The sequence below is a fragment of the Temnothorax longispinosus genome, chromosome 11 (assembly GCF_030848805.1).
Source record: "Temnothorax longispinosus isolate EJ_2023e chromosome 11, Tlon_JGU_v1, whole genome shotgun sequence".
In the NCBI taxonomy this organism is placed as follows: domain Eukaryota; kingdom Metazoa; phylum Arthropoda; class Insecta; order Hymenoptera; family Formicidae; genus Temnothorax; species Temnothorax longispinosus.
The window spans coordinates 6,432,299-6,455,991 of NC_092368.1; the positions used below are offsets into that span (position 1 = coordinate 6,432,299).

The 23,693-nt window shown below is 35.2% G+C and overlaps 1 protein-coding gene across 3 annotated transcripts in view; it reads left to right on the forward strand.

The window, feature by feature from the left end:
* The window catches only part of LOC139821721 (protein cortex), a 51,546-nt gene extending 31,047 nt beyond the window's left edge, over positions 1 to 20,499 (forward strand). For 2 of the 3 annotated variants that reach the window (XM_071792988.1, XM_071792987.1), the window contains 8 exons: positions 5,267 to 5,530; positions 5,603 to 5,675; positions 6,179 to 6,349; positions 6,427 to 6,579; positions 7,327 to 7,519; positions 8,519 to 8,726; positions 10,098 to 10,413; positions 12,783 to 15,289. In XM_071792988.1, the coding sequence (XP_071649089.1) occupies positions 5,267 to 5,530; positions 5,603 to 5,675; positions 6,179 to 6,349; positions 6,427 to 6,579; positions 7,327 to 7,519; positions 8,519 to 8,726; positions 10,098 to 10,413; positions 12,783 to 12,904 (1,500 nt within the window). In that variant the 3' untranslated portion in view covers positions 12,905 to 15,289. The other variant, XM_071792989.1, reaches the window with a different exon arrangement.
* Positions 20,500 to 23,693: the final 3,194 nt, after the last annotated feature.

Sequence of the window (23,693 nt, forward strand, 5' to 3'; positions counted from 1 at the left end):
CTATTTTGTTTGAAGAAATTAGTTGGAAATTCAAGTGTGAAGAATTTTAAAATGTTCTGTGTATTATAAAATTCACAGAAGAAAATCTTGAGAAAAAAAGAAAAATGTCAGTTGCCGCCCAAAAAATGTTTTACTAATTTTAAGAGATAATGGAATTTTATTGAAATTTATATATTTACGTTTAACATTTACAATTTATAAACCAACTAGAATAACAGGGGGTTATTTGAGTCAGTTAAAAAAAAAATTGGATAACAAATTTTTAAGACAGAGAAAAACTTTTCAATTTTTAGAGTAGGGAGAAGCTTTCATATGACTTATTGTCTTAAAAATTTTTTATCTATTTTTTCCATTAACTAAAATAGTCTCTCCTTATCCTATTTTTAACTAATCAATGTCTCGAATTAGAAATTAAATTAGAATTAATTTACCTTTATTCTAAACTCTTCTGTATGCGATAATGTTTTGACAATATATATATATTAATATACTTACAAAATTTCTATACCAAATATTTTATATTTTAATATTTATTTTTTTTTTAATAAATATTTACACAAATTATATCAAAGTCAGCAATATGTATTAAATTGACATGTTATATAATTAAATAAGTAACAAATCTTAAAAAATCTTTGATACATATATTTCCTTTATAAGTAATTAATCAAACTATTATTAAAAATAAATAAAATAGTTAACGTACAGATATAGCGATGTTCTACTCAATTTTCTATTAGATTTTCTTTCAATTTGAAGTGGATTTTTTGTTAGCAATTTTATTACAGGTATAGGATTACAAAAATAACTTCTTCCTTGCCTCTAATTGATAAATTGTACTTGATGTACTTTAATTAATTTATATTACGTCTTAATGCATGTAATCGCTTCGGTAATGTATTCGCTCCACTAATGTATTCAGTTGAATCAATGGCGAGGTTAATTAATTAATTAGTCGTTCCACGGACGGAACAAGCTCGTAAACAAGGAAAACCAATAAACAGGCGTAATAATTCGTTTATAGTGACGCTATGGATTCGCTAACTCGTTTTGTCCCCCCTTCCTCCGCGGCTGTTTGTGCTGCCAATCGCGTCATGTGCCCCCTGATGGCCCACCTGGCCCAACCTCTTCGCATCCGGCGGGAGCCAATCGCGTGTCTAACGTACGATCTAATGCTACTCTCGTAACGGGTGTCGAGAGAGAAAGTGGAGGGAGATCGTCGTGCTTACGAGTCGCTTAGCTCCGAGCGATTTTAGATCGTCGCGTTGCGTCGCGCGATCGTACCTAGCCGGCCGGCGCGGCGCGCGGCGGCGGGCGGTGTTATCGTATAAGTACATATCGCCGCAAACTGGAATCTCGTTTTGAAATTGGAATTCATTTTTGAACGCTTGAGATATTTAAGAGAAACAAGATCTCGATTTTCCACATTTAAATGTTTCGCGCGAGCGAAAATAAAGTCGATATACGAGATAAACAAATAAGTCTCTCAGAGCAGGAAATGCCTGAGCCTTTTATTTTAATTTAATGAGATGTATATAGAATGTATGTATTTTAGATTTATATCCTTTTTTAAGATTCTTGGAATCGCGCCATGTAATATAATCACGAAGTTATATATAGGTACATATATAGAATAAATATTACGCCTTTGTGTATGCAGGCAGATAAATCTTATATTTTTGCAACGCAAACGTGCGCGTGAAATTATTTCTCCCGAGTTTGTTTGATATCTTGCAAATTAAGGTTTTATAAGACGCGACATGCGCGAGCGCACGGGAGTATTCTCCCTTTTTTTCCTTTTCTTTTTCAAACGTGTGTATATGTGAGATTGGGTCCAGCTACGGGAATCAGGTTCGGTAACTTGTCCCATCCATCACTAACCCGGACAGCCAGATGTTCGCAGGGGGTACAATGGTCGGTATAAGGTATTACCCCTTCGTGCATAATGCCGCCAGCAGAAATTATCCAGCGGCACCCTCCGCACTCGGCCGCTCTCTCGGACGTAGAAAATTTTGGATTTTACGTCTGGTAGAATCTTTTCTCCTTCTGCGCGGCGCACTGCAGCCTGCTGATGTCTGTTGCAGAAGTGCATAAACCGCTTCCCCCGGGATGTCCCGGTTTGCTACGCGAACGCGAGTCAAGGCGTAAAATGGAAAATTCCGTCGAATTTCCGACGTGAATGACAAAAAGAATCAATTTTATTCCCTTCAAAATCTCGCTTGATTTTCGTATATAGATCGCTCGCGGCAAGTCGGCGACGCGACTCGCTTCGTAGCGTAGCATTTTATGCGCACAAATACCATTTTATGGCGTTTCGTGAATGTTACGAAATTAAATGTCATGAAAATTGAATGTAACGTATCGGAATTAAATGTAACGCGTTGGACTCGCGTTGAGCGCTTGCTTGAACGCTCGCGACGAAGAAAACGCTGTTTAGATCAGGGTGTCGTATAGCGACCGCCGTATCTTTCTCTACTTCTCTCTCTCTCTCTCTCTCTCTCTCTCTCATTCTTTAAATTTATTGTCTCTCATTTCGAGGAGCATCCCCTGCAAGAGACAGAGTTTACCGCAGGTGATACGGCCCACGAACTGCGCGGCGCGTATACGTGGCGTTTTCGCATCGCATATAACGTCGCTGACCGGTTCGCGCCCCACCATGCTCTCCACCGATTCACCGTGGGAATGAAACTTTCAATTAGAAGCGCGACGGTCGCGGGCTGACGATTGAGTGGCGATCAATTGATCACACTGATGTACTGAAGGATTAGTCTTCGTCAGAGATAAATCCGAGAAATACATGCTAAAATCTAAAATAATCCCGGGCGTACAAACTTTGCGTCTCTCTGCAAAGTATAAGCTCTTTCGTGAAATGTGCAATCCCAACCCGCAGTCGAACTTGCGAGATCATAATGCTTCATTGTTCGATGAAAAATTTTCATTAGAACTAGAGATATGCAAATCAAGGATTTTTGATGTCGAATCGAATCGACAAAATTTTATTCGAATCGAAGCGAATCAAATACTTTCGAATCGAATTGAATTAAAATATAATTTTCAATTAACAATATAATTATTATTAGATTGAATTTTTACACGTAGATAATAAAGAGAATATTTTAATGTGCAGGAAAAAATAATAGATATCAGTTATATAATATAAATTCTTTTTAAAGCTAAAAACATATTTAAATATTTAATATAAAACTAATAAAATATGCTTTATTTAATTTCACAGTAAGTGAAACAATTAGGCAAAAAAATCAAATACTCTAATGTAATATCTAATAACATTATCCAATTACATACATAAAAATTAAAATAAAATAATATACAATAGTTTATTTTTTTATTATTAATACTCATAGCTTACTATTTTTTTATGCATATTCAAACCTTTACTTACAATTTGATAGGATCACAGAGCATGTCAAAAATTAGAAATAAACTTTTTGACTGCTGCTTAGCCGCTCAGTGAGCGGTTATAATACTGAATGCCACTCACTGATTGCACCTGTTAACATGATCGTACAGGCAATATATAACTTTATAACTAAATGTTATGCTGCTTTTGCTTATCTACGTCTCTTATACTCTGGGAAAAATTTTTACCGATTTGGCCCACAGTTATGCATTTTAACATTTTGTTTAGCGCCCCTTAAGTGAACATTATCTTTGCGTAAATATCGATAGAACTAATTGAGAGAATTGACTAATATAACTTGAAAATTTTTGATATAGATAGAATAATTATGACTTTTAGTTACGCGGTGTTATTTTTAGTCCAAATACGTAAAATTAGGGTTACGATATCCAAATAATTTGATTACTAATCGTGGGCCCCAAAGTTGCTTAACCGCGTTCTTTTTTCCCCCAGAATATCCTTTTTATCACATTTTAGATATGATTCTTACAAACTCTCAAAAACTCAACGTCTATCAGTCTCTATAATCATCTCTTTTTTTTTATCATATGTTCCCGCACTTAGCCAATAACTACTAAACCGTATTCAACTGCATATTCAAAATTCGTTGCCTCCGTTTTTTTTTTACTGTATTCGTAAATATGACCACATATCTCCTTTACATCCAGGCTCCGGATGACTTAAAATACTTCCACGATTTGTCCTACACCCCTATGCTGTCTTGTTTTCTCTCTTCTCCACACCAATACTCATTCTTACCTTCGCCGCCTCCTTCACTACAATTTTGAGTTCCATTCCCCTAATACCCCTGACACCAGCCAGTTAGATCTCCTATTCTTTCCTTTGCATCGCACTACTAAATTCCGTGCTTCTTTCTCCTGTATTGCAGTTAAATACTACAACCAACTGCCTTCTTCTACAAAATCCTTCTCCTCACTATCTTCTTTTCGCACGGTAGCTGCTCAAGTCATATCGTTACTGGCCTTCTCGTCAAACTCGCCCACCTAATCTCGCCACTTGAATATTACTATGCCTGTTTTGCGAGTGTGCGTGCGTGCGTGCTTCTGTGTGTGCGTGTGAGTACGTGTGTGCATGAGTGTGCGATCGTGTGGTTTTGGATCGTATATGTTCCAATGTTTTAGTATTCTTAATGTCATTCATACTGTAATTTCTTGTACGTTAACAGGTAGGTTTCATAGCAACATATGTTACCTCACCTTTTGCATCGCAAAATTTTATTATTAATAATTAATAAATTGTATTATTATTATTTATTATTATTATTATTATAAAATTGACAATGTATAATATGAATTGTATTCGATCCATCTAAATTGAAAATTTTTGAATAGTTCGGATTCAAATCGTAAAAATTTGAATTTGTATCCCACCCGATTTGATTCAACTCGTATTTAGTTTGCACATCTCTATACCTACTCCGTCCAACGAGAGATCATGGTTGATCAAACATAAATAACGATAGAGCACAGTATATATAGGGCACAGTAATAGTGTTGGACAATATCTATTAAAAATAAAAATAATCTAACGCAAACACCTTGTTGCGGCTCTGTGCCCTATCGTTATTTATGTTTGATCAACCATGATCTCTCGTTGGACGGAGTATAGTTAGAATATCTCTGTTTTCGATCAAGAATTTACTAACACTGTTCCACTTTATCTCAGAGATTTAAGGAAGAAATCTACGCTCGAAATTTTCCACACTATGACAAACAGCTGTGTATATGTACATGTATATTCCCATATATATATATATATTAGTTTAATTTTTATTATATATATAGATTTTTTATAAGATATATAAGATTTTTACGTCTTATCAAGGTTATTCCACGGAAATGGCTTCTGTCGTCTACCCCGCACGAAGCTATCAGCGAGGGTCCCGAGCAACGTGACGCGCAGAAATTTCAGTATTCGAACTGCATAAAAATCAAAGCGTGTCCGTTGATATCGAAACAGATCTATTCGGGAGATAGATTCTTACCGTGCCGACGCGGCTATAGTTTCGATATGGCTCGTTATCTATTAAAAAAGGACGACACGACAGATGAGGAGGAGGATACGCATGTAATAGACGTTTGTGAACAGGTATGAATATGCGAAACATTATCAAGATCTCAATTGCGTAATCACATTTTGATTTTCTTAAAAAAAAAATAGGTCGATTCGCTGGATGTTACATACCGACGTAAAGCTTTGCGTGCTATAATGATGGAGCGAGCTATAATGCCAGGTAATGTCTGATTGCAATGAAATGGATGCATGCACATCCAATTGGTATAATTGTGCTAATTAATATAAAAATATACCCGTGTGTAAATAATTCTTCAATTTATTATTTTTTATTTTCTAAATAAACAAAAATTCTAAAGGCTATACTTCAAGCGAATTTTATAATTTGCGTTAGATTTCAGGATAGAATTTTATTTACAATTTTATATGCCGTGTATTTTGAAATTTTGATACACACGTATGAATATTTGAATATTTGATACATCATATATATATGCATATTCTAAGTTTTCAAATGTTTCTCACGTTATACAGTGCATAAAATTATAAATAGAATTCTATTTTGAATTCTATTTAGTGCGAGAAAAATAGAATTTTGAATTCTATACTAGCGCAAATTATAAATTGAAGTTAACTATACAAACAATAGTCATATCGTTGCGTTTAGGATTTTTCCATGTTTCCAGCGTACAATGAATTACAGTGGAATATGCTTCTTGGCAGAATTAAATCAAGACAAGATTTTACGCTTTAGCGGCTCGATAGTGCGGCCTCGGGATCCGCCGCGTCCGGAATACGAGACGAAGGGAAGCTGGAAGTGCGCGCCGCGCAAGTGGACCCTGATAGGAAGCGCGGAAAAGATGTTGTCCATGCCCGATCAATTCCCTTTGCGTAGTACGTATCGCAATCGATTCAAAGTCTCAGGTTTATCTTTTAAATTCCCGTCTCTCAAACGACTTTTGGTGTTGAAGGTGATAATATCAGGGTGGTCGACTGGAGCTGCAACGACATGTTCGCCGTGACCGATTGCAATCATCTAAATATATTTGATAAAAACGGCGAAAAGTTGTCATCGTACAAAACCAACTTCAATAAAATTATCAACGTTAAATGGAGCAGCGACGGTGAGTCAGCATCGAGCGATATACGAAGCTAATGTATCGCGCGAACAGCAATTATACCTTGAATAATGTGACACTCCGCGGCAGGTCTAGGCGATATGACTACAATGCTTTTTTATAAGTATACTCTCCAAATATTGTAGAGTTGTCTCGCCATTAATATATTAGAGTGATTGCGGTAGACACTCCAAAAGAGAGAGTTGTCACTCTAATTTGAGTAAATGCGGGTGCTCATAAGGTAGGAGTGAATTTTTCACTCAAATTTTTAGAGCGGCTACTCTACCGGAGTGATGCGATCTTACTCTAAAGCTATGATAAATGACTAACCGAGTGAACTTTTCCACTCAAAATTGTAGAGTGACATAATTCGCTCTTATGGACACTGATCTGCTGCACTCGAAAAAGGCTTTTTCACTCAAATGAAATGTGATTTCACTCCAACTAATAAAGCACAATTTTACTCTTTCTTAGAGTGGCGAATCACTCGAAGTGCGCAGGCTCAATTTTCACTTTTCGTTACATTTGTATTACACTCGGTTTGAGTTACATTTCACTATTCGACTTTTAGAGAGTATGTATATATTTTTTATGTCACTTTTTAACGCTGACAAAAGTTCAGCAGGTGTAAGAATGATATTTTTTTGTTGCGCCTGCTGAAATTGAGATTCTATTGAAAGATAAGTGGAAAATAATTGTACAACGTGTTCCACTTTAATTTACAGAGTAACACGAGTTACCATTATGTTTTAGGCAATAAATTGATAATGGCCGTCTCCACTTCTGTTGGATTTGTTAGAAACGTCTCGATGCTCATGCTATATGATTTGAAGAAAAAGAAGATCTTGTGGAACGTCGATTGCAGTTGTATATTGGATATAACCCGTAAAGAAGGCTGCATTATACGTTGCATCTGCTGGTCAGCTCACGATCGTCAGATTGTCACGTGAATATCGACTCTATATAATTAATCTCTTGGACATTTAAGAATTCTTTGAGGTCGTAGGGTGTCGATGCATGGGTATTTTAATTACTTTCCCCTGGAAGCAAACCGGCAAGGCGCCTTAGCCAATTAGAATTAACAATTAACGCTACAAAATAAAATTCTATTATTTTCTATATTATATCGCAACTCGTTATACGCCGACATTTAAAAAAATACACTTTTTATATCTTGACAACTTAAACTCGTTTTACACAAACTATAATTTGCGTCAGGATTCAGAACTGAATTCTAGCTATGACTTTATATGCCGAGTGTTCTTTCATGTGTTTGGCATGTATTTGATACGCGTATTTTGATTCTTCAATGGCACATAAAATTATAAATAGAATTCTATCCTGAATTTGGACGCACAGACCGTTTAAATATGTTTATTTAGCACGTTACAGTCTGCAAACCTGATAACCGGTAATATATAGACAAACGAATTAACGAAAAGTGTCCACACCCTATATTTCGGAAACGGCTAAAAAAAATTATGAAAGATCGCGAAATACGTGTTCGATCATTTCGAGGGGGTAACTCATTTAAGGGGGTTGCGGGAGTTGTGCCCCAAGGCGACCCCAACTTAAAAATTTTAACTAGAACTCCCTACATTGTAGTATATCATTTGAAAGGGCATAAAATAAGAAAAATTTTGGCATAAGAGGTCGATACTTGTTCGAGAATAAGAAAATGAGCTTTTTCGAACTTTGACCCTAAATAACTCTCGAACGGATCAACGTATCGACCTCTGATTTGCGCCAAAATTTTTCATATTTTATGCCCTTTCAAACGATCTACTACAATATGGAGAGTTCCGTTTGAAAATTTTCAGTGAAAGCACGAAATGGGATGTATATAATGTATATATACATACATATATATTTAGATATATATATATATACATATATATAAAACCAATAAAAAATTAATAAATTAAAAATTATATTATATTCGCAGCGGATGTGCCGGCAAAATATCGATATACGAGCCCAACACGGGCAAGTTGCTGCATTCCACTTACGAGCATACGTCTGACATCCTAACTCTGAGTTTTTCGCCGAATTTCAAACACCTCATTTCGACCGGGCAGGACAAAATCGCTCGAATGTTCACCTGGCCGGAATTGACTCCTTGTTTCGATATTAAATTCTTTAAACCCGTAAAGGTACGTCAGCGAAACGTTATTCGACCATAATCCTTAAGGGGGTAATACAGTCTAGCGGAGGATTGCGGAGGATCAATTTCAGGATTTATTTGTGACAAAGTGGTAGGCCAATCCATGGTATGCCAGGTTCATGGTATATATGATATTGAAGTACATGTTTAGGTGCATTTACAGTATTTTTTATATGGAAAAATATTAAGAAATGTAGTTATGAGTCATCTCTTCGCGCGCGCGCTCGACTATGGTGTACCTAGTAGCTCCTGTACGGCGTGCCTGAAATGAAAAACGCAAAAAGGGTATTAAATTTAAATGTATTTCCCACAGAGTGACGTTCGAAAATTGCAAAAATGTTAAAAATTGTGAAAGTTATAGCACTTAACAAAAAGAAGTTGACAAAAAGTTTATTGGCACAAAATAACTTTCTGCTATAACTTTCACAATTTTTAACATTTTTACAATTTTTGAACGTCACTCTGTGGGGAATACATTTAAATTTAATACCCTTTTTGCGTTTTTTATTTCAAGCACGCCGTACAAGAGCTACTAGGTACACCGTAGTCGAGCGCGCGCGCGAAAAGATGACTCATAACTGCTACATTTCTTAATATTTTTCCATATAAAAAATACTGTAAATGCACCTAAACATGTTCAATATCGTATACAACATGAACCTGATTGGCCTATACCACTTTGTCACAAATAAATTCTGAAATTGACCCTCCGCAAGACTGTACTACCCCCTTAACGAGGTAGAAAGATTTACATCGCACGAGTTAATCGTTATGCCCTTATTCGTGACGCTGTCAATGTACAATATTACGAAAAGTATCATTCAGATTTGCGGTCGAAGCAAATCTGAATGCAGCTTCGGCAATTTTGTTTCACAAATCTATGATTCAATATAATCAATAAAGGTCGAATAATCACGAATACCAAGCGGCAAAGGTGATTCTTCAGGTAACTATTTGTGTATAGATAAATTCGAGAAGCTCGACAGGAGAATCTGTCTATTTCGAATATTGCTCGCAATTAAAAATTAATATTAATCTAATTATAATCTAATTGTTAGAAGGCTCAAATGAATTAAAAATCAATAAATAAATTGAAAAGGGCACAGAATCGCAACAAGATGTTAGTGTCGTAATCTTTAATTAGTCAAGAATTGACAACTTGACAAACGTTTCGGCCTGATATTAGGCCATTCTCAGTGTAAAGAATTAAGCTATTATAATTTTTTTCTCTTTGTTTTTTTTTTTTCACTTTATTCAATTTACTTATCTTCAATTGCTGACCAATATACTATTCTACGCAAATTACATTTTTCCAATGACAAGAGCGGTAAAGATGACAAAAGTGTTTCGTACTTGACAGGCGATCGCCTGGCATCCGAAAGTGCCCGGCTTGGTTTGCATAGGTGGAAATAAGAGCGGATCGTTGTCATTATGGAACGTCAACAAGTGCGCGATGACAGCTTATGTGCGTACCAAGTTCAACGGTTGCGTGGAAAATCTCGTTTGGAATAAGTTAAGCGGCGAGTTGGTCGTACATTGGACTTACATGGAGGGAGACAACCAATACGCCATCGTCGCGGTGCTCGCCAGTTTGAATCGGATCGTCGACGTGCTGCCACTGGGTAAAGAAACGCAGCTCTCCTTTTTGAAGTTCAACGCCGCGCACGAACAGCTGAGTATGTAAATCCTTTATCCCCTTTCTTTTTCTCTCGGAGTAATTTAATTCAAAGAAGTCCGTGAGGTGATCGTAGTATACACTTTGATTCTTTCCACAAAGAAAGAGCAGGAAGCATATGTATTTTATTGTTAAAAAATAAAAAATATCAACGTTTATTTAAAAATTATAATCGATAAAAATCTTTTGTGTCGGACTTTGAGAGATGTGTAATTATAATAACAAAATAACCAAGGCAGGAAAATATGCAGACGTTATTGCGCAAATTATAATAATACTAATATACAGGAAATAATTAATTCATAACGATCAGTTAAACATTTCAATTTAGATTGAAATCTCTTTTAATAGTAGATAATTAATGAAATTAAAGCCTTGAGGGTTGTTATTATATGACGTCAAGCAAGATAACAAATCTTGAATTCATAATAATTTACTTGGGAACGGTTGTCTTTTAAATGTTAGATTTAATGTTTCGAAAGATTTTGAACTTCTAATCTCCTTGGATATACTTAGTCAACTTTCAAAGGTTTAAATTTCACCGCACGGTTCGCACGTTTATTTTTGTGCCCTTGAGTTTGCTTTCTCTTCCCGTTTCTTCTGGTCCATACCGGAGTGGCGCGATTTGCGACATAATTTTCAACGAATTATCCTATTGTTGCTGACGCATTCTGTCTTATTATAAATTTTCCTTATTCTTATTCGAGTGATACGTTTCCGTTACGGCGGATGGTTCAATAGTAAGTGTAATTTCCCAATATAATTTCTCTGAATTTTATATTTCTTATCGCCTACTTGCGTGTCCTTTCAAAACACGTTGCTCCTTGACCGCATATTACAGATGGACACGTTCGTTTTTTGGCTTATGAGCCAGGTTTGTTACCCAGATTACATTTGTGCGTGTTGGCTTAGATTTTTTTTAACCAAATTACTTCTGATTGGTGAGTAATGTTGCTGGTTTTTAAACAGATTTTTTACGCCTGTCTTTCTGCCTTGTAATCAAGGAGACACAAAACCAACGTTAAAACTGCTCGCGCTGGCTTGACAAAATTTTAAACTATCATTTGTACATTGAAAGAAAAGAATTTTAAGAATTTTTTTACCTTGCTTTACCCGCTGCTTGTATAGCAGCGATTTGAACTTTGGATTTATTGTTATGGTAATTCTATAGAATAGGGCCCTTTGCGAATTTTGATATTTTCTTGCGGTTTTCTTGGTAAAAACCTTTGTTGTGACTCCGACAGTGATAATCAATCGGGGGAGCCCGAAAAAGGCTTTTACCAAGAAAACCGCAAGAAAATATCAAAATTCAGAAAGGGCCCTATTCTATAGAATTACTATTGTTATTATTCGTATTATTCGTAGTCTCCGATTATTTTACCTCTTTATTTATTATTTTTTTGATTATTTGATACTTTGCTTATTGCGCGACTTCATGTAATTATTCGAATTTATCGGCTGAAGAAGACACTGTGTGTTCGAAACGTACCGTCATTTGTATATATTATTAAATGAACTATTGATTTGACATACTGTTTTGCTCGATTGTTGGCCTTTATTTCCATTGTATTTGACATATACGAGCGATTACTTTATTTATTCGTTTCTCTTTGTACTTTATATCTGTCGCGTGAGACCGTCGACTTTTCCGCGTTCGATCAACTTCACGAATCTCTCGTAAATAAACATTTCTTTTAAGCAAGGAGAGAAGAACACAAAGTGAACATTTATTTACGTAAAGAGTTTGTTGCGTCAAAAGAACATGTTTATTGTTAGGTACAAATGATGACAAACTTCTGCGCAAAAATGATAACAATTCATAGCGACGAATTTGTGCTGCTCAAGAGATATCATGTACCTGTGATATTTTTGAGAAATTTTGATTTTTAACTTGAAAACAAAATAAATTATTTACCTTGAAATACCATTCGTTTCTTTTAACCTAGTTTCTTATTCGTAATATAAAAAAGAATGACGTAATTTTAAAAATAAAGTGTTTTTTCTCTGATACACTGATATTAATTAATCAAAACTTTTCTGATACCATTGAATTACTGTGTGCAACTCTCTCAAAAACACAATTGTAATTTTTCAAAAATTGGCCAATTATATCCAGCACAATTAAAAATGCAAATTCGCATCACTTTATATAACATTAAGAAGAGCGAAGAAAGATGTGTGACATAGACGAGTCAAAAAACAAGAAAATGTATAGTAGTGTTTATTTTCGATAGTTGTTTCAATGTTGTTTTTAATTAAAAGTAAGATGTTATTTAATTTTATCTGAAATATATATGTATATATAATATATATACTTCCCTTTTGGATAACAATACACTTCCCTTCAACTGTATTGAATATCTGTTACAGTAACGTTTTGCAGCAGTAACGTCTGCTCGATATGGAATTTTTTTGGCAACGACAAATCATTCAAAGGACATAGGTTTACACGGCGGAAGCAAGGAGTCATGATCCACAATCCGATTCGATAATTACTTTTATTTATAATTTATTCTAAACATTTTACGATAAAATCATGTAATCATATGACTTTAACAAACGCATTTAATTCTTACTCACAAAGAAATAATACGATTATGAATCGGAAAAAACGTTATAAATTTTACGACGTATTGGTGTTACATAGGCGAAATGCACAGGGCATATTAAAATGTACCTATATCAGTGAAAATTTATATAATGCAGTGAGATCAAATATGCCAGGCGTAAAATTACAAACAAGTATCGTAGGTCGTAAAAGAGCTTGTTCCGAAGTGACCATTGCAGCTGCAATTAACACGACGCGCAGCGCAGATAATTGCAGTTCGGTAAATCTAATGGCGCTAAGAAGCCATTCGGAAGCGTTAATTTAGCGACGATCGTAAAACGTAATTTCGCACTGCGCCGTGAACAGTCGACTTATCTTGCAATAGATCGGCAACAGCTCGCTGTGCAAGGAAGGTCCCACGTTGACACGCGATATGTCGCTCGGAGGAGGACTGCGCTTAGATACAACCCAGTCACAGTCAGCTTTTCGGATTCCATCGAGTCATTATGCTTGATAAAACGTATACAACGCGATTTAGCGCGTAATTAAGTAAAGATCGGAAGAAAGGAACGTGTATTTATAAGCGAAAGAAGTCGCGGATGCTGGTCATTCGTCAATAATGGGTTTATTTTTATTTTTGTATGCAAACTTGCATGAATATTTTATCGTTTATAGCATTGTATATGCAATGTTTTATCGTATTGTGTAATGTTTTATTATTCATTTTTCGATCTTATTTTATACGAATATCATATTTTTTTATTAGGTGATAATAATAATAAGATTTATTTGAAAATTCTTCCACATTTGGATTTATGTTTCTCTTCTTGACATACAGTCTAGCTGAGAAAATTCGTTTATATTCGTCTTCTTCATCATTTTCTGCTCTAAAATCTAGTTTTTCTCTAATAATAATATTTGCAGTAAATTTAGACAATTTTAACATTTTAGTTTCTATTTCTAGCAATCTGAAAATTGTATAATTTTATAGCAAGGTGGATTTTTTGGGGAAATCAGTACATAGTGTTTAATTAAATTACAAAAGCTTTCTCTTTTTACTGATGAAATGGTTGTATTTATTAAAGCAAAGACTATGTTTTCTCAGGTTAAAAATTCTTGTCAGAAAATAATGAATAGATTTATTTTTATCTTCATTAAAAATGTTTAAAATCGTGGAAGTTGAAAGAGCTCTTGGGCATCGATTTTTCAACTCGGCAAAGTTTTGTTTAACCTTGCCTTCTTGTCGTGATTTCTGCTGCTATTTTTTAATATCAATTTTTTTCTCTCATTGTCGACGTCGCGAGCAATTGCTTTGTTTTTATTTTGTAATAAATTTATCATTACAAATATAATTTTAGATGTTGGAACCTGTTAGGAAATATAGGTATTTTTATTGTCTTTTATTGTCTTTATATCATCGAAGGCGATAGCGCATTACTGAAATTTATTAGAGTTAAATTTGCGTCACGAATAATTAACTCGCTTTGTAAAAATTTTCCGGTTTTCATATTCAGAATTTCGGATACCATTGCATCGATCCAACGATCGATCGCATAATTAAGCTTCGAGCATCATCTTGCATTTTGTGATATTACTAATACTTCAATTATTATAAAAACAGTTTTTGTGTGTGTGAATATGAAACTTTTTATATATAAATGATACTATAAGCAGAATAAAACACCGAAAAATAATCTCATAGATCATATATATCTATATTTTATTATTAATATAATATAAATATATATTACTACTGTATAAATATATTATTATTATTAGATATTAGCTTTTAAATTATAAGCCATAAAAGAAAAATTTTTCGCTAATTAATTTTCTCAGAGCTAAATAATAAGATTATATTCCTCAGCTAATGTCAACTGGAAAGGGAATATATTTTAATAGAAATTTGATTTAAAATTTATATAATACTGTCAAACATAGCAATAAGTTATTATACTTCTTTTATTATAGAAAAATTAACTATAAGTTTGAGGTGGTCAAAGAATATGTCATTAAAAAAAGATATTCGGATTTTAAAAATATTGTCACTTTATTCTGTTTATGATATTACACAATTAATATATAAAAGAGCTTCATATTTTTATTTTACTTCATTATTTCCGCACTATTTATACTGTATAAAATTTGTATATCTGTATTATTGTTGTAAACTGTATTTTACTAATTGTGTTATTATAATAATAAATTGAACTAAAGCATGAATGTTAGCTAGCGTCAATGAGAGATAATTGTAATTTTCTCAGTTTTAATTAAAAATCATAAATTGACTTTCTCGCGCATTTAATTCTTTTACTGTATTTGCGCTTCATAATTATAGAAAGAGACCTGCTCTAAAGAGACATCCTCCCTTGCAAGCAACGCACGCGAGGAAAGGTAACATGAAAAAATTACAAAATTACAAAATTACAAAAACAAAAGTAGCTGTTTACTTCGAGATGGTCAATTCCCGGTCTTACGACGACCAAAGATTTTTTTTCTTCAGTTCAGCGAGTACTCCGAGCGTTCGTGAGTCTTTTAATAGAGTCCCTCTAATAAGAGTCGCGACACGGAGCTGCAACTTTTAATTGGTTTGCATTTTCGGCAAAAGCACGAGAAACAGAAAGAGAAAGAGATATAAGAGAGAAAGAGAAAACAATATGAATGTACATCGCTTGTATATCGCTTTCTCTTTCTCTCTTATTTTGCCGAAACTCAAGATGTCGCGACTCTTATTAGAGGGACTCTATTTTTTAATATCCTTCCCTGACACCCCCTTTCTCCCCGCATTTCTTAGGGCACGCACACGTGGACGCGCGGGCGCATCAATGACTGTGAGCGCGCTGGCTATCGACGATGTTGCACGTCCCAGCTCGTCCAGCCACCCACACACGAACACCCGCTGACAACGCAGTAGGAGGGTCGAGGAGAAGGAGGGAGGAGGGGAAGGAGAGAGGAGTACATGCGAAGGAACACGCGAGCACGCGACACACCATGGAGAACACGCGCAATTTCGCAACGCGCGAAGAATGCCGCGAGTGCAGCTGCGGGTCGTTCGCTCGCTCGCTCGCTCGCCCGCTCGCTTGCCCGTTCGCTCCTCGGCATCCGGATTCCAACGTGAGGAAACCCCGAGCGAATCGGATAGAAGCCGCCGAGCCAGGGAGATCGGATCGGAGCCTGCAAGAAGCGGTGGTCTTCCGAATTCGTCCGCGCGCTCGCTTACGGGGAGAGAAAGAAAGAAAGAAAGAGAAAGGAGGGTGAGCCCGAGGGGAAGCCGGAATTCGGTAGTAACGGTATATGGGAAGCGTGGCGTAGGCGGACGTCCTTGATTCTGACGATAGCGATCGAGACTCCCTCAGATCCTCAGCCCCCTCGTCATCGCGCCGTCCCTCCCTCCTTCCCCCCCGGGTACCCCTCTTCCCCGTCTGATTGGATCGCGACGGAACTAGATTGCAGGACCGGTCGAGCAGTCACGTGTCGATGACTTTAGCAGGAATCGATGACCGAGGGGGAAATCGTACCCTCCTCTCGACTGGACCGGAACAAAAAATCTCGAAACTCGCGTGCCTCATGTTTTATATATAAATATAATAAAAAATAATATATATAATAATATAGGGGAGACCGGGGCAAACTTGACACTAGGCTTTTTGCCAATTTAAATCTATCGTAGAAACTTGCCTGTCCTACTGTAAATGCGTCTTTATGTGCCAGTATTATCAACGGAATTTGGTGACATTCTGAGTTATGGTGTAACTTTAGCGCGACATAAGCGTTTTCGATAGTAAAAAGTAATTTTTCTGATCTCTCGAAAATTTCTACTCTTTCATTGAGCTTTACTCTTGCGAATCTACCGGTAAGTGATTTTGATGGGAAATTCGATGCTTTATATGAATCCGATAATAGTTTTTACATATTTTCAAAATTTTTACATTTTTGGAGTAACAAAAGTGAAAAACGACGTTTGAGGCAAAGTCGACACCACGCTTTATCGGCTCCCGATAACAAACGATGCTTTTGTTATGCAGCTATATGGCCATGACAAATGTGTGCGCACGTCTAATTGCAAATTTACTTACATAAATTGTTTTTCAGATATGAGTTTAGATGAAAATAATTGAATGTTCAACAATTTTTGTTCTCATTATTTCTGCAATGATTGTTTTACTTAATTTCGAATTTTTGTACTTTCTAAATACACGATAAACAATATATGTTTAGTTTCAGACAATAAAAAATAAGTTCCAGATCAAATTGTGTCGATCAGTTGAAGCGTCGAGTTTGCTCCGGCAATTCAATTTGAAAATTTGTCTTTGCGTCACTTTTTCTTTCCTGGGGGCAAAACTAAGCGACGTACAGTAAAATTTCCTTAAGCAATTTTACCTGAAGGAATACTCTTTAAATGTGTACCATTTGCTTGAAAATTTTAATTAATTGTTGAAAATTGCCTTTGAAAAAATCGTGTCGAGTCAGCCCCGGTCTCCCCTATATATACAGGGTGTCCAAAAAATCGCCTACTCCACTTCGGGAGGTGATTCAGGACCCAAAAACAAGTAAAAAAGTTCATACAAACATAGGTCCGGAAATGAGCCGTCTCCGAGTTATAGCCACTTTTATGTTCAAAAATCGTAATTTAGAATCCGCTTGGCATCCCTCTTTCTTAATTATTTCTTAAATTAAAAATTTTTATTTTTAAATATTTTTAATTTTTTTATTTTTTTTTAATTTTTCAATATTTGTAAATGCGATTACATTATTTTTAAAAAAAATCAGTTGTTTTCACGGCTATTCAAAATTAGTTGTTTTCACGGCGGCTACTTGAAATCAGTTGTTTTCACGGCTATTCAAAATTAGTTGTTTTCACGGCTACTTGAAATCAGTTGTTTTCACGCCTATTCAAAATCAGTAAGTAAATCACGGCTTTTCAATAAGTTTCAAATTATTATTTAACAACACCTTACTTTTAGGTTGTATCTAATCTTTCCGTATTCATCAATGGATCGTTTAAGTTTTAATGAATTAGCTGATATTTAAAAATAAAAATTTTTAATTTAAGAAATAATTAAGAAACAGGGATATCAAGCGGATTCTAAATTACGATTTTTGAACATAAAAGTGGCTATAACTTGGAAACGGCTCATTTCCGGACCTATGTTTGTATGAACTTTTTTGCTTGTTTTTGGGTCCCGAATCACCTCCCGAAGTGGAGTAGGCGATTTTTCGGACACCCTGTATATATATATATATATATGTATAAATATATATTTCTCTCTTGTACATGCGCGGATATTTTGATTCTCTAAATCTCAAAATCATCATAGAGTGGTTTTGCCACTAATATATTAGTGATTGCAATACTTAGGCCGGTATTCATATAGTCGGATCTTATTTCAAGACCGTCTTAAGTAATGTCTTAAGACGCTAATACGGCTCTGTGATTGGCTTATGATATCTTAAGGTAAAACTTAAGATGGTCTTAAATATAAGAATCGACTGTGAATACCGGCCTTAGTCACTCCAAAAGAGAAGGTTGTCACTCTAATTTAAGTAAATGCGGGCATTCATAAGGTAGGAGTGAATTTTTCACTCAAATTTTTAGAGTGACTACTTTACCGGAGTGATTCAATCTCACTCTAAAAGCTATACTCTAACAACAAATATATATTCTAAAAATGTTCAAAGGATATCATAAGTATATAAGATATTATAAAGATGTATCAGTACATTAAGTACATTCTTGGTATATTTTATAGATATACAGGATATTAATGCTGTTAGGGCAGTGAATTTTTTACTCAAATTTTTAGAGCGGCTACCGGAGTGATACGATCTCACTCCAAAGTTATAGTGAATTATGATTCACTAAAGATCGACTGATAAGTGAATCTAAAAGAGTGTTCCACTGAAAATTGTAAAGTAAAATAATTCACTCCTATGGATATACTGATGTACTGCACTCAAAAAGAGTGCCCTTTCACTCAAATGGAACGCGATTTTACTCCAACTTAGCGCAATTTTACTCTTTTGCACAGATTCAATGTTCACTTTTCGTTACACTTGCATTTCATTCGTTTTGAATGATATTTCACTTTGACTCTTTGACTTTTAGATATATCCCAGGTAGCGCATATAGTTTCATATACGTTGTTTGAACGTATACATAGTTTCATAACCGTAAAAAACCATTAAGAAACGTATTTTTTACGTTTCTACAGTTAACAAAAATACCTGGTTGTTAAATTTTTCCTTTCAAAATTATAATTTGCTTTATATATGTTATATAATAGCCTTTAATAACCTTTTTTGAAACATTTAAATTTATATTGCACTAATTATTGCATAAAATAAATCATTTTATCCATGCACATATATCCACTTATTTACTTTAATTAATTTTGTCCTACCGGTCTTAATCTATTTGTCATCAGACAAATCTGTGCTTAGAAAACTTCCAAACAGTTGCAAAATAAACGTTCTGCTGAACGTGGCCATTGAAAGAACATTTATACGTATGTTCCGTTTTGAAGAACTTCCTGAACTGATGCACATCAGTAATGCAATTAAGTTAGAGTGAACAAGTATATTTTGTTTCACTTTAACTTATTGCACGAATGTTCACCAGTTCAGGAATTTCTTCGAAAAAGAATAGATGTCATAGATGGTATATGCATAAAGCTTGTAGAACATTCTCACGCATATCTCAAAGACGTCATAAACACGTTTAAAAGACGTGAAAAGTAGGAATTTTAAATGTCTTTATCTAAAATCTCTTTATCATTAAAACAAAACGTTTCTATAATAGTTTTTTAAACGTTATTTTATCGGAAAAGAAACGTTCCATCGAACGTTTTTCGAATGGACATTTTTACTCATAAGAAACGTTTCTAGAAATCGGTTATAAAACGTTTCGGAAAAACACTTATAAAATATTTCTGAAACGTATATGTGCTACCTGGGATCTTTTACCAAATGCGTATTATATATACGGCGCGTAAAATCACCAGGGTTGAAAAATAACGTTATTCGTAACGCCGTTACCGTTACAGTTACACTTTTTTACACTTTTTTGGTAACAGACTGATAACGGCGTTACTTTTTCTTTTTTTAACTGTAACAGTAACGAATTTTTTAACAGTTACTTTTTTATCGTTACTTTTTATATTTTTAATCTATTTATGACATAATTTTCGTATATTCAATAATTTAGTCTTCGATCGATATTCATAGTCCGTTGTTATATTTAAGATTGTCTTAAGAATAGTTTTAAGATATCATAAGTCAATTAATCACAGAGCCGTATTAGTACCTATAAAAACAAATTTTATGAATACTGGTTTTGATGCCGCTGCGCTTTTAGAATGTGTTAGAATTTTTAAACATACTCTCTAAATCTGAATCAGTGAATAGTACTGTGAATCAGTGAATAGTCACTGATATCAAGTGGCATACTTTACACTGATATCAGTGACTATTCACTGATTCAAATTTAGAGAGTAAAATTAAGTATAAATAAAATTAAGTACAAAAAAGTATAAAAATATTTGACTGTAATTATAAATTTAATAAAAACTAAAAATGTTTATTTGTATTTTGAGTACCTAATTATAGAGCCTTCCTTTTAAATTTTTTGTGGTCTTACGATTTAAAATATAAAATTTTATTGCTTTTATTAATATTTTAACAAAAAATATTTTAAAAATAAATTTTTTAGTCTGTAATCTCGTTTTAACATAAAAAAAGTAACGGAAAAAACAACGAATTTTACTTTTTACTCCCGACTGCTGCCAACCAAAGGTTGTTAAGTAACGGTAACGGTAACGAGTTACTTATTGAGAACCAGTAACTGAACGGTAACTATAGTTACTTTTTTGACTCGGTAACGAGTAACGGTAACTAGTTACTTTTAAAAAGTAACTTCCCTGAAAATCACAGATGAATTTCTATTTTGAATTTCGTCGCTGAGTGCGGCTTGTCGAAAAAAAGAGAGCCCGAAATAGAGCGGCAGCTCCCGGAAAGAGAGAGAGAGAGAGAGAGAGAATTTTGCCGCCGCGCCGTGCGCGGATCACGATAAGAGCCGCGAATAATTGATATCATTAATAATCTTACTGACAAACCGGCGCTACCATTTAAATGATTCCAGGCGGATGCAACATCGATCAACTGTGCATCGCGAAAGACTGACAAATTATTGTCCAATGTAATGTATCGCTTTTACATCTATCGCTTATTATAACGTATCGTTTGCGTTTGAGCAAACCGTCGTGCTTTTGATTGAATCATTCAAGATAAATAAACGCGTTTACATGGTATCGTAAAAATGCGCAGTAGTTTTTTCCTATCGAACTTCCGATTAGTTTACACGCGCTATTAAATAAACGAATAAATAAATTTTCAATTCAAAGTTGCCAAAAATATACTTTCTAAATCTCATAGAGTGATTTCGCCACTATATTAGAGTGATTGCGATTGTCACTCCAAAAAAGAGGGATTTTCACTTTAATTTGAGTAAATGCGGACACTCATAAGAAGTGAATTTTTCACTCAAATTTTTAGAGCGGCTGCTCTACCGTGGGAGTGATACGATCTCACTCTAAAACTATAGTGAATCACGATTTCACTAAAGACATGAAAATGACTAACAGAGTAAACTTTAATTTTCCACTCAAATTTGTAGAGTGACATAATTCACTCCTATGGACACTGATCTACTGCACTAGAAAAGAGTGCCCTTTCACTCAAATGGAGCGCGATTTTACTCCAACTTACAGTGCAACTTTACTCTTTCTAGAGTGGTAAATCACTCGAAGTGCACAGACTCAATTTTCACTTTTCGTTACACTTATACATTTCACTCGTTTTGAGTAATATTTCACTTTTCGATTTTTGGAGAATACATATGTTTCACGTGCAGATCCGACGGAATATACGATGCCGGTACTTTTAGAAAGAATTGGAAGGCATGCAGTAGCTACGTAATGAAATCGTAAAATTAATGCGCGGAATTAAACGTTACGCCTAATTATATGCGGATTGAGTACCCTCTCGTCCTCCTAGATACCGGGCAAATTTCACACCGCGGAGGATGCCAGCGACCTTCGTATACCCTCGTTCGTGCGAGAGAGTGTACGGATCGTGTCGCGATACCGTAAATTTACGACGGTCACCGAGCGAATCCATTTGTTTCATCTGCATCTGCTTAGCACGCTAATGCCGCTTTCCTCGTATTCCTCGTCTCGCGTCGCCGGATCCCTTACTTTTTCTACTCGGAAACAGGGAAGGGCCTGGCTTCTTCGACGTTACGTTTGTTGAAACGTAAACGAACCCATCCACCGATAAGCGGAAGCCGGCCGCAATGCTGTATCGGGCGGAAGCGCGAGAGAGAGACAGAGACAGAGATACGTTACGAGAGAGATTTTACACTCGCGAATGTATAAATAAAAGTTATTGCCCTCGCAGCCGCGAGTCGACCTTTTATTGAAATACAAAAATATCTCCTCACGTGGGAAAGAGTAGGAAACGTAGAAAGTATCGCTTAGTCTCTTGCGAAAGCGACTTTCAACTCGTTTCGTTCGCTCAACCTTTGCAGAATTTTTTGGAGAAAGGGGTACGGGCGACGCGCGGTCAGAATGAAATCTAACGCAGCGAGATTGGACGCTAACGGCGGACACAGTAAGAAACTTTTCAGCTCCCGTCTATATCGATGTTCGTTAGAACGTATAGCTGCATTCCTCGAAGGACTTTCGTCTAGTCGTCTGCAATTAAAGGAATGCCCGTCCGCCTCCGGGTAACGATTATTCATAAAGAAATATCTTTGCACTATTTTGCATTCTATATCATACTGATCGTTACTGTTGCTTTCTAATGTATATTACCAAACCAAGCAAAGTTTCAGAGCAGAATAAAATTTTTCATTTTATATTTATATACATAAGGTCGGTTTTCCAATAGTAGTTTAAATTGAAGTTTAGCTAAACGTTCCTCGATTCTTAAACCTAGTTTTATGTAGTTTATATTTGTTTTTTAATTACATGTCGAGGATATAGTTCAGTTGAACCTCAGTTAAACTTAAGTTGCTAATAAAAGTTTATAACGTAATATTAATAATATAACATTCGTAATATAAACCATTATGAAAAATATTTAATAAGGGAGATGTGTATAAAACAGCCGGCCCCCCACCGGGTAAAACGGCCTTCCCCTAGTTTTTACCGAATACACAGTGCTGTCATTGGGAGCGCTATATAATAACTAAAATGACAAAATTGGCAATATGTTGTAAAGGCTGTTAGTGCATTGTAGCGTAAATGATGTCTTCTGTGAGGGCATAATAAGTGATTTCCTATTTTTGTATGTTTTGATCTAAGGTGAGTCCAAGTTTTATTTGGTGTTTTTCTGTTTTTCTTTTTTCCATGCAATGTTCCTAGCCGTTTACACATTTTTTAATACGTACCTCTGGTAAGCCTGAAAGCCGAAACATTTCAGAAATGTTTGACTTAGATTCATTCAAGATTTTGTTTACACTTTGTTTACGCGGTTGCACTTTTTGGTAAAACGGCCAATCTCACTTGTGGGTAAGACAGCTAGGGTTGTTTTAAACCAATGCACGATATCTCATATATAAGTACTCTTTCAGTTTATTTGTAATTTCAAGTTTAACAAATGGGGAAAAATTAGAGGAAATCGTCGAGGAATGACTGGAAGGAAGAAAATATGGAAAAGCTGGAAATGGTGCCACG